Source organism: Egretta garzetta, unplaced genomic scaffold (assembly GCF_000687185.1).
Source record: "Egretta garzetta isolate BGI_Z169 unplaced genomic scaffold, ASM68718v1 scaffold397, whole genome shotgun sequence".
NCBI lineage: Eukaryota > Metazoa > Chordata > Aves > Pelecaniformes > Ardeidae > Egretta > Egretta garzetta.
In genome coordinates this window covers 4,307,314-4,320,008 of record NW_009260493.1, presented here as the reverse complement: position 1 = coordinate 4,320,008, position 12,695 = coordinate 4,307,314, and the positions used below count along the sequence as shown (strand labels likewise).

General features: G+C 41.0%; 1 protein-coding gene across 2 annotated transcripts in view; it reads left to right on the top strand.

Annotated features, from left to right (window-relative positions):
* Positions 1-12,695, top strand: part of ADGRG6 (adhesion G protein-coupled receptor G6) — a 106,027-nt gene that overhangs the window by 35,212 nt on the left and 58,120 nt on the right. For both annotated transcript variants that reach the window (XM_009644313.2, XM_035899802.1), the window contains exons 2-3: positions 2,150-2,491; positions 8,158-8,778. In XM_009644313.2, the coding sequence (XP_009642608.1) occupies positions 2,150-2,491; positions 8,158-8,778 (963 nt within the window). The remainder of the gene's footprint in view (positions 1-2,149; positions 2,492-8,157; positions 8,779-12,695) is intronic.

Below are 12,695 nucleotides of genomic sequence, written 5' to 3'. Positions count from 1 at the left end.
AGCAGTGTTTTATAGTGCACTTAAGATTTACTTTAGGGGTCCAAGGCTGAATGAGTGTACCGTAACACCCATGTTCCTATATCTATTTACGACACGTAACAGCTTAGTCCCTGGCTTCAGGTCCATCTGGGTGCACAGGGAAAGCCCTCAACTGCCCAGATAGAGCTCTGTCATTTATTTCTCTGGCAGGAATGGGTAGGAGAGTGGGTGCGGCGTGCTGCCAAATCCTCAGCCCCTAGCAATGGCGAAGGCAGGAGCGTGAATCACTGAGCCTCCCAGCTGGAGGCAGCTCCAGCCAGGGCCGTCTTACAGCTGCTCTGCCCTGTAGAGGCTCACTCGCCCTGGACTACGAGACTGTAGCAGCTTCTGGCTTAGAGTGTGCTTTTCCTGTTCCTCCTCTCAGTCTAGGGTGGTTCTCTGAAAACTGATACCTATCTGTGCAAAATCCACTGGATGAAACCATCATCTGCCCGTACAACTGCAGGATTTATAGTCACCATACTCCAAAGTAACTATTCCCTCTCTGGTTAATAAATGGAACAGCAGGGATTCAGGGCAGGTGAGCGTAGTCCTCTGACTGTAAAGATTTGCAGAGAAATTAAGAGTGGACAGGCTCCTGTTTGTACTGTGGAGATCAAGTTTTCCAGTGTCATGAGTGCCACTTCTTCCCAAAGCTGCTTGCAAATCTTTCAGAAAATCTTTGTTTCTTATCTGAACAAATAATCATTCCAGTGATCTTTTCTAATGTAACCAACCTGTATTTGGCTCTGAGAGGCCAACTAATTATTAGTTTCTTTTACCTATTTGGGGCTATATGAACTTGTGATTTGCAAATTAAAGTTATAAAAACCCTGTAAAAGACACCTCACAGTTCTCCCTGCAGATCTAAACTGCTGTGGTTTTTGCCATGCCTCTTCACAAAGTCAGGGTCCATTTGCCCAGGCCAAGCACCATTTGAACGTGACTGAACAGTGTCAGGACCCAAGCAGGGGAAGGAAACATCAAGGGCTCTTTAGAGAATTTTGTTGCATTTATTCCGATTTTATAGCTGCTCCATGTGTAAATTATACTTGACAAGTTTTTTAGTTGCTTTTAGCTTGGGCAACTAATAATGCATGTTCACATTGTCCTATTTTTTTTTTTTTTTGTCCTTGTAGTACTTGATGCAGGACTGTGGCCTAATGAAATATTTGCAAATTCAGCATAAATATGCCTGTTACTTTCTTTGGTTATCTATTGGTGATATTCAGTTCCCACCTAGTTTGTTCAGCGCTGCTTTGGCAAACTGTTACAGATTTTAGCAGCAGGGAGTTCACGGTAATTATATAATACACTATGTACATATACGATAAACGAGCAAATGTAAACCAAACAAGAAACGCAACCCTGGGGACTAGCTGGGCCTGGAATTCTCGTGGATAAGCACAGCAGGTGAGCAAAGGAGTATGAAGAATAGGCGAAGAATTTCTTGGAGCCTGACTGCCACAAATATGTCAATGGAGCTGAGTCAGCATGGGACGAATGCAGTAATCTGCTGTTGATTCAAAGGCCAGTAGCTCACTGCTGCCCTTCTGGGTGATGTGGAGAGCCTTGGCTGGAAATGCTGGTGACAAACCTTCCAGAGCCCTGTCGAGCCGCTGCTGCTGCCTCTCTTCAACCCATCTCTTGTGCTGCTGCATTCCAGGGGCATTCCACTGGAAACAATAGCATGGCACAGAGCTGCTGGAATTGCCACCAGTCAGCATCAGACCAGCAGCCAAAAAATGTAAATGATACCAGTCATCTTGTTAGCAGTTGCAGCTGAAGAATTCATTTGCCTTTCTGAATTGTTTTCTGAAAAATGTTGCTTTCACTTTGCCTTTTTCAGGTCACTATACATAGCAGGTACATATTGTGTGCACAAATGAATATTTAGTGGTATAATTTATATTTCTTGTGCATAGGACTTCTTATGTAAAATACTCTTTTGCTGTGCTATTCCTCCAGCATTTTGCCTACTGGAAAACCAGGCCTTTTTCTGCCTTCCTGTCTCCCATCTCTGTTCATGTTTTTCTGTATAGAAATACATTTAGGTTTTGTGTTGACAATTACTTTCCTGTTAAGTTGCCTCTCTTTGTGACCTCCAGCCTTTCTCTGTTTCTATTGCCAGCTCATGGATGCTACGACTGTAGGATCGTGCTAACTGACCCCTCTGGAGTTTTCACTTCTCCGTGCTTCCCCAGTGATTACCCCAACAGCCAAGCATGCAAGTGGATCATCCGAGCACCTCATGGATTCATCATACAGCTAACATTTATTGACTTTGACATTGAAGAAGCTCCAGGCTGCATTTATGACTCACTGACATTAGACAATGGAGAAAGCCCAATGAACCTTTGTGGCATCACTGCCAAAGGATTATCCTATAACTCTACCGGAAATGAAATGATCGTGTCATTTAAGAGCGACTTCAGTATCCAAAAGAAAGGTTTTAATGCCAGCTATGTACGAAGTAAGTAAACCCAAAGCATTTCATCCCTCTGACAGATGTTAGAAGGAAATGTCCTATAAGGATTAGAATGATGCTTCCAAAAGGAATCAAGTCCTCCATGAGAAGGGAAAGGATCTGGAGGCTGCAGGGTAAAACTGCAGAGTTCAGTTGTATGTTTTTTTAAATAATTTGTTTTTATCTGCATGAAAAGAAATTATTTTATTCTGGGACATGACATCAAGCGCGCCAGGAAAACTTTTCACATGCAAAGATTTTAGACCTAACAGTGCCTCTCCCTGCTGGTGGGTTTGGAAGCAGGACACCTGCCCTTCAGGTCAGCATACCTGCAGGGGGACATAGAAACCTAAAGGAGAACATGAGAGGGAACTTAGCTGAGCCAGACATGAAGCCAGCCCAGACCTCCGGCCCAGTGAAACGCCCAACAGCGGGGGAGGAGTTTGTGCAGAAGGCAGAACTTCTCCGGGCTTCTTCCAGCCTCTAGAGCAAACTCCCAGGGATGAACTGGCATTGCAGAATGGCTACCTTTTGTTCCAGTGCCTTGACCATTCTTTCCCTTCCTTAAATACTTAGCAATGCTTAGATTTTAAAAAGCCTAACAACTGCAAAAAAACCAGCCATGCTTTTTCCCCTGGCAGATAAGAGTACAAATAGCTTGACTGGTGTTTCTTTCGTTGTTTAAAGCATTAATTAGGAGTTGCTCTCACATGACAGCAAAGGGCAGTGAGGTAACGGAGGGTGTTAGGATGATTGCTCACAGACCCCATATGCTACTTGCCATTCATTCCACCTCAGGGTTATAGTTTACAGTAGCGTGCTCTCAGTTGGCTTTCTTTTAGTTGAAGTCACACACCTTAGACTGAATACTAGTATCGCATTAAGCATTTATATTATTGCGCTACACTTATGTTCTGTTGGTTGGCTGGCTGCTGTAGACACAGAGCAGATAGGTTTGCAGTTATCTTTTCAGACATGAGCACATTTTCCTTGTGTTTGGGGTTTTTTTTTTTTTAATATTTACTACACATATTTTAAAATAATTAAGATAGTAACCCTCAGGGATCATAAAACAAAAGTAGTCCTGATTATGCCAGCAAAATTTGTGTGCAGTTCTGAAAAGAAAAAAAGTAACATCATATAGAGGAGCGAAAAATACTTCTTTCTGCTCACATCCTTTCATGCTGACAAAATGGAAGTAGTAATAATTCTAGGAGAACCTGTTCTCTTCTGAAAGTGGAAGCAAATTTTCTGAAGGGTTTCTCTATTTGAAAATAGCAGCTTTTGTTGTATTTTAAGAAGCTGTAAAATCAAGCGGATCATAAAAAATTATATGCAATCAGATTATGCAAAATTATTTATTTCTTTATTCCTCTTTAATATTTTAATGTTTAAGTAGGACTATAAGGGATATAATGACTTACAATTGGAATAAAAGGATGCAATATTGCCCTCAGATGTGCTCAGTGAGGAGGAGAGGAAAGGTCCACAGACACAGTCAGAGAACCATTTGTGTTTTTAGATCTATAGGTAATGTATTTTTATGAAAGTAAAAATATTACCTCCGTGCCAAATTGAATAGTACCTCATATATGAACATAGCACCATTAAAATTAAATAGTCTTGGAAGATATCCTTTCATTTTGAATAAGACGACTACTCCCCAGTGTGAGTAAAGGTATCGGTGACCTTCACCAGTGGCTTATATTTTAATATTTCACATACGTATTAGTTCAGAAACTCTGTGTTAAGGCTCGCTGTTAAGCATCTAGACTAAGGCCGCTGAACTTTGTTTCATTACTCCAAATCTGTAACTGTCGCCTGACATATTGATTTTGATTATGGATGCCATGATAGCTGGCTGCATGCATCTAGGGTAAATTATAACTATATTCTGCTTATTGCCCTCAGTTGTGCAATTGCCTTGGGTTCAGAAGACAGTTACAGACAAAGATCACGGCAATGTTTAACGTGGCAATGGCTACAGAAAAGGGGCTTGGTAAAGGGATGATAACATACTGCTTTCCTTTCAAGTTCTAAAAACATGTAGACTATAGAACATCAGTGCACACACACGCTGAAATTACGAGGCATCTGCACAGCTGATGTCAGTGCTACGCTCTCCTGTCCTTGCAAAGAGTTCCCAAAGCTATCAGAGAGATTGCACACCCCCTCACTTCAGATCCCCAATGGAATTTTAAAGCTCCTTTCTCAAGCTGACACCATTGTTACTACTACGAACATGATACCTGGGCAAAATCATTAATTTTACCCAGAGCGAGGGTAACAGTGTTGTATTCATATTTTCTTTCATATCTCAGAAATTATCATACCTAAATGATAAAATTAAGTAGTTTGTTCAATTTCAAGTTTCACAAAGTAATGCAAAGTTGGAAATTAAAGGGCTGTTCGAAGACACACAGCAATTTGCTATCTAGAAATGGCATTTAAAAGGACGTTAATGGTACGTCCTAATATACAATATGTACACAAGACAAAATACATGTGGGGAAAGACAAATATAAGAGTGAGTTAGTTTTGGGAGGGAATTAGCTGAGAATAGAACAGCTTTTATGTGACTGCTCGATGTTAAGTCAGAGCAGTTTCAAACGGAGTTTCACAGAGCACGTCCTATTATCTGTAACAAGTTGGCCACCCACACAAACGTTGGCTTTTCTGCTTGTCGCCTCCTAAAACATATCCAGCTGCAGATGGATGGGACGTATCCTCAACTGCAGTAAATGAACGCAGCTTTCCTAGTCTTAGGGGAATTATGGCAATTTACACCAGCTGAAGAGCTGGCATGTTAGAACGATTTTCTAGTTATCTGCATAAGTAATATCTCCACTGGTGAGCAGAAGTCACCCAGTCATCAACAGGAGAGGAAGGAGAGCCAACAGGCCTCTTAGTACAGAAACGCTTGAAACAATGTCATGTAAAATTGGCACACAGTTGAGTAGTACTGCAGTAGCCCAGATTAAAAGCACAATTCAGTGCAGTAGCAACAAAAAACTCTCAAACAGGCATTTGGTATACAGACACTTGCAGACCTCATTTAAGCTGATGCATTTCTTCCAGCATCAGTGAAAGGGCAGGTGAAAGCAGTGAAGCTAGGACCAGCAGAAGCCACCACTCAAGCACCAAACCATGCTGAAAAGCCCATCAACTAGCAGGAAAGCAGTTTTCCCTGCAAAGGTTTGTAAAACGCAATCTAGGGACTCCTGGCTTGCTTATGTGTAAAGGGGTGTAGGATGTGAGACAGTGAGCCGCAATGCAAGCTAGGGGCTCTGAAAAGCAGCAGAGGTGAGCTTCATGTCATCCCAGCGCTCCTGTAAAAGCCAATGTGGATCTCAGAACAGCGAGCTGCCTGTTTCTGGTCACTCCTGCTGCGTCCGGGCTGCCAAGGCTCTTGTATGTTCTTCATGAGTAAATAGCAATGTGTCCAAAACCCCCTCTGTTCATTGTAATCCAGTTATCTTCCTAACAGAAAGAATTTAGCATCATTCTGAAAGTAGTCTGAACACTTGGATGAATATTCCAAGAATATATGTATATTCTTCCTCAGAGAATAACCAGTTTCTCCAACACTAACATCTGAAGTTCATTAGTAGGATGACTGGCTGTGCAACAGCAATCAGGAAAGAGATCTGTACTTAATGTTGATGGCAGGATTCTGTTTTCTCCACATGGACAAAATACTTGTCAGTTCTGTCCTTTCACTGTACGGGGAAGGTGCCAGTGGCTAAATCTGTCAGATGAGTAGAGCAGCGTTGAGTAGACGTGTTCAGTACCGGAGCAACGTCCTCCCTGTTTATTTCTCTTCCTATACTGTTTAAATGTGACCAGGTGGTCCATAAGTCTCCAGACCACCCTAACACAGCCTGGACAGTGCTCATATGAATGGGCTTTCTTCTTTTGCAAGTCCTGAACCCTTATACTTCTGAAACTTTTTACCATGTTACATAAAGAGGCTTACAGTATAATTCATGCACGAAAAAAATGCCCCTGTTTTCAATGGAGAGTCGAACACATTTTGTATCTACAAAATTGTTACAACATACTTTTGCCCTTGGGAAGAAAAAAAATCTATGAAGTAAATCCAGTAACTATAAAAGCCCAGTATTTTTTTCTCTTCCCTCCCATTCTCCAGTTGCTGGGTTGGCAGATAATGCGCAATGCTTGTATGTTGTTTTACTATATAATTTCTTGGTCAAATTATGTCCTTGCGTATATCTAAATACGGTAGCTTGGAGCTCAGAGTCTCTGCAAGCAGCTAGCAAAGGGAAATTGCAATGCCACAGACTGCACAGAATCCTTATACCCTATATATCTGTCTCCTTTCCTGAGCGTGGCATGACAGTCGCCCTTCCCTCACATGTCTCGAATTGAAAGGGTTTTATTTCATTCTCAGAATGGAACAGGTGTAGTAATTAATGTATGTGTTGTAGCATCACTTAAAAGTCCCAGGTGAGACTAAGGATTCACTACTGTGGCAGTTATTCTTCAGGCGTAGCAAAAAACAGTGTATGCACTGTGAAAATGTGTAGAGGAGGTTGCAGACTTTTGCTACAGATGTGATCTGCCACAGAACTGCGGGGACAGAAGTAGAACTGAGGGCTGCTGCAATCTGGTCTTGTTGACCTCAATACCTTTGTATGACTGATAACCTGGAACTTGTTTCTGTGGAGAAATATGCTAGAAGAATTTTGCTGCCATAAATGTGCCAATAAAACAGAGCATATTGACGTTTTATTTTGAAAAATAGCATTCTCCAAAGCAGAGTGAACAGAGTTATTGTTAATATACTCATGGAGAAAAAGCATATGCCATGTGATACTGTTTTTCACATTTGATGACTGCCACTTTGCCAGTGCCAATGAGAATGCTTAATAATGACTAGAGACAGAGTAATTCTGCTCATGCCTAAATACCCTTACTGCAGTGCGTATTTACAAGAGGACTAGCCATTTCTAGATACTTGTGCAAAATCCAAAACTGCTGTCCCAAATATTAGCAATCAGTGGACAGCTTGGATAGAAATATTCCTGAACACACGATTGCAGTATTCAACCAAAAGGCTGCTGGGGACAAAATGAGAAGATGCCTGATGCCTAATGCTTTGCAGAAACCCATTAGCTGAATTCAGGAACAAAAGGCTTCAGTTTGCCAAGGAATGTAATGGGGGCTTTCTTCTATTGCGATATTTAAAAGAAGCAAGGCCTGAACTTCTTTGGTGTAATGCAGTCATGCAGACAAGTAATTAAAATAGTATATCTTAAAAGCAAGTCATACTGTGTTTTTCAAATAACTGGTTTATTCCATTGCCTAGTGCATCCTTACTAGATGAATGAGTAGTAATTTTTATAAAGTGAGCTGAGGCAGGGTTGGAAGTTAGTAGGTAATGTGTCCTAATATTGCTCTTAATGCAACTTGAAGGGTTGTTAACTGTGTGTAGGGTAGCATTCTCCATGCCGTTGAAAAGGACCTCTGCATATTTTCAGCTGAGGGCACTCCCAAGCCAAATTCCCCTTCATGTGTGCTATTACAGTGATAAAAACCACCTGATGAATGTTTCACTTAATGCATGTTACTTTAACCCCTGCTGCCAGTCTGCCTTTATTTCTGTATGAATTTATTTTTTGGTTAATTTATTTATCTGCTCTTGGTTCTAGTCGCTGTGTCTCTGAGGAATCAGAAAGTCATCATTCCCCAGGTTCCCGACGTCGACGTCGTGTCCGTGGCAGAGACTGTCTCAGTGCCAGACCTTAGCCAGTTTACACTGTGCTTTGAAGCAACCAAGGGCAGTAGTGATGACAATGACGACTGGAAGGTTTTCTCCTACACCGATGCATTGTCGACAGAATACTTCAGCTTTGGGAAGACCACAAAAGGCTATTTTCTGTCCATGTCAGGCACGCAGTGCACGCTTGAGAATGCATTGCCCCCAGATGCAGAGTTTTTCACGGGAAACTTTCAGCAGCTCTGTGTCGTAGGGGATAGCTTCTCGGGCAGTATTGGTATATATGCCAAAAGCACCTATCGTATAGTTTACTGTCAGGGTATCCTTCACAAAGTTATCCCTGGAAACGGGAGGCTGGTGCTGGGCTCTAACAGCAATGAAATGAGCTCTCTAAATGGGGACATTTACAACTTCCGCCTCTGGAATTTCACCATGAATGTGCAAACACTGGCCAACCTCAGCTGTGATGTGAAAGGAAACATTGTAGACTGGGAAAATGAATTCTGGAGTATTCCAACTTCAGCACTGAAAGCAGAAAACAATTTGAGTTGTGGTGAGTACGCCTTGCCAAATCTTATTTCTTATTTTCCCCCCACACTGCTGCATTGTGCTGAACGTATCATATACCAGCACGGAAAAAGAGACAGCTCCTGTGAAAGAAAAACAGCTAGGTCTTACCTTTCTTAGACTTTAGCTCAACTCTTACCACGCACAGAGGCTTTGAAAGGGTTTAGCATTGATTCCCTAAAGGAAAAGAACAAGTCCACTACATGTATTGAGTTGCTGCTTGAAATGATCCTCAGATCAAAGTTTTTCCTTAACAGTTTATTTTCTTGGCCTTCTACTCTTACAAAATGGGGATAACAGGCCTGCTAGCCTCAAGTAAGATTGCAGTGGTGTCTTGAGAAAAAACTGTCTGTTAACCATTTAGTAAATGGTTTTGTACCTGCCCTTTGATTAGACAGAAGGAGCACTTGCTTGCCTTGTGCTGTGTATGCTGAGCCAGCAAAAGCAGTGGCAAAACAACAACGCATGTGAGACAGAAAAGGACAAGAAAAGATTAAATTAGAGGAGGCGGATGGGAACAGAAAGTTCTAGATCAAAATCATGGGGTTTTATCTTCCTGATGGCATATTATCAGTCCTTTTTTTAATTGGTAATGACTGAAGGTCTTTCTTCCTGTAGATACTCCAGATAGTACTCCAGAAGATAAATTTCAGTGCATTGCCCAACCTATTCTCATTTCATGGCTCAGACACTTGATTCTTATAAGTGTCCAAGTGAAACTTTTATATATTTATATGTTATTACAGCTTGTTGACAATTTTTCCAGATTAAAAAAAAAAACAACCTGAAAAATCATTGTCACTTTGGACCAGTATTATTTTTTTTTTTTTAAAGAATGGTTTGGTTAGTAACAACTTTAGAGATGTTTGAATAATTATAAAATGCATAGGGGAAAACCTGAATCATGGCCAGTAGTAGCCTATACACACACATGTGATGCTCACGAAAATCAGCTGCTCTCAAACTCCATGTCCACAGCATTTGAGCCCTCCTGTTGTAGCAAACACAGATTTGCTAAAAACCAAAGCAAAACAAAACAAAAAAGTCAAATTAAGCAATTACAAATATTGGTTCTTTCTGAACCATGTGGGGTGTCTTCGTATCTAATGTGATCCTCTCCAATTTTGCCTTCTTGCTCCTCTGACACCTTACTACTTATTTGTTTAAACTTAAATAGCGTCAATACAAGTGCCTCCTGACAGAGCATCTGTCAGCACTCTGAGAATCCTTAGCTTGGCATCACTAAAGTGTGCCAGATTCTATATCTAATAGCTCATGAGGGATTAAGGTGGCTAAAAAACCCCATCTTGCTTTCTTGCCAGAAAATAACTTCCCAGAAAATCTTACTCCTCTTACACTATTATACCATGAAGACTACCACAACACTTTTACTAAACAACCTACCAAGACCTCTGTAAATGTCGTGGGGTCATTTAATTTTGACTGGAGCACGGGTCTTGTCCTTCTTTCTGTTAAAGACTGTACAGTCCTGTGACAGAAATGTAATATCACAGCTGTGGTCACAGAAGCAACACACTTACTTTCATGCCACAGTTTTATTCCTTGGGATGCCATTGTTTAGTGGTTTCCTTACAGCAGAACCTTATTTTGAAAAACCTGTATTAGCGCTCGTATGTTAGGCCCAGGTGTCTATACAAGCCACAAGATGTATCTATACATAAGCAGCGTTATTTTCTCTGACTAAGACTATGAGAAAACTAACTCACTAGTCAGTCTTTTTCTTTCAAAGGTGTTAAATCACCTCCTATGATACAGGCTTTCCTGAACCAGGGCATTTCCTACAAGAAAATATTGGGTGCAGTGCCATTTCAAAAATGGTTACTAATCCCAGAGAGGGAATTGTTAGAATTTTCTTCCCTTCATCTTCTTGAATAAAAGCCTTCATTGTAAAACCAGCCTTCAACGGGAGAGTTGATGAGTCAGGCTATCAGCCATGAATAAACCACTGGCAGCAGGGAGATGACTCTACTGATTAGGCTTCATTTAGCAGCAATGGAAGGATTTATGCAGAAAAGAGGTTTTTGCACAGCTCCAGTAACGCTTCCCCAGGAAGTGGCATGTAACTTAAAAAAAACCCCCAACAAACCAAGCATTTAGCAATGATCTCAACCTATCTATGCCTGAACAGCACTTACATTTTTTCAAGGGGTATTATTTTCATGGGGTTTCAGACAAAGCTTTTACAAGTAGATTTACGGAGCATAAAAACACTGGCAAATTGTTCCAGATAATCTTTTCATGGTTTTACCTTCTCCTAGTTTATTCCTTAGACTAATGTTTTCACAGCTGTGCAATCATGGTGGGGTGTTTCTGGAACACTTGACGGAATTCTGTTTTTATTGCCGTACCTTCACATGGCTTGCATTTAAAGGTATATGTACACAGTCTGGGTATCCTGACTAATTTTAAAACAAGTAGCCTAGGTAATGATAGCGGTGTAACAGCACCAGTTCAGAGCTCAGTGCAGGCAAACTGAGGAGCATTTAATCAACTTCTGGTACTGATTTTGGAGCCTGCACTAGCTACACCTATAGCAGGGTATGATTTACTTGGTTTAAGGGTAATGTGGCTGCTTGTCTGTCCATGCTTGCAATTGCCTTTGCCTCACGTACACTTTGTACGAGTTCTTCATTCCCAAAGGCCAGAGGAATTCTTAATTTCACTGTCAGATTTAACTCAAGGTGGGATCTGTCTGCCTTAGGCAGCTGAATGATGTTTCAGGCTGAGCTAATTGCCCTCGGTGCTGTTTGTGAACAGTGGAATGAAAAAGGCTGTTCCAAAGGTCAGTGCATCTCATACTGGAGAAGGTGTCTCAGTGAAGCCAGACGGTTTTTACTGTAGGAGGGCCTGTTCCTCTCCACTGGCTATAAAGAAAGTCTAGCGTGACGAGCAGATACGGCTGTCTGGGCTTTAGGCATTTGAAGTGAGTGAGATATATCACACAAAGTGACCATAATGCAGGTCCATATCTGCTGTTCACATTATTGACCATGCCACTTGGTTTCATATAGTAGGTTATGCCAAGTATCTCTTTGCATCCAAATCATTATATTTTATTTGGTGGACACTGAAGGGAAAGTCTTGTCTGGCCAGAATCCAACCCAGTAAAAACTTTAAAAAGCTTTTTGAATATGTTCACTGAAAATATTCCTCTTTAAAGTATACAGTGTTTTGGCTTAAGTGTTTTGTAAAGTTGGATTGGATACTTTTAGATTCACCAAATAAAATCACCATTTTTTTTTAAATAGTCACTGAAGAAAATATGAAGGTCCACAGATTTTCCAAGCTGACTTTCAGGTGATCTTTCTGTGATAGAGAACCAAGAGGAGATAACTTACAGCAGGTTTTGATATTGACTGTTTAATATTAGCAACTATATTCGGGGGGAAAAAAAAATTTCCCGAGGAGGTAGTACGTTCACTTAGAACATCCTTCCTGCAGTTCATAGGAAGTGTACCAAGGAAGTGAATTTGCCTTATCTCTTAATCCATTAAAAAAAAACCCAAAAAAGCTGAGCTTTAATATTTGTTAAGGATCACATGTTTTAAATTCTGCCCTATTTTTTTCAGCAATACATGTAGTGGTATCTGTGGCATGACATGATTTCTGTGGCGAGGCCCCATGCTTCATCTGTTCTTGTATCACAGGAAATATTTTCCTAGCTATCTTAATGAGCTGATGGGTGGTGGCTCATTACTTTTGTGGAAGGATACAATGTTTCATGAGAGAACCTCATTGAGTCAATATCATTCTGAAATGGTAAAGCAAAAGCCAAAAGGGCAAAGCTCCCAGTGGGTTCAAATTATGCCGTGCTCTATGGCCCCATTATTTTCAACACAGAATGCAAAAGCAGCTGTATCTGCAGCTCAACCGCTGGGATAC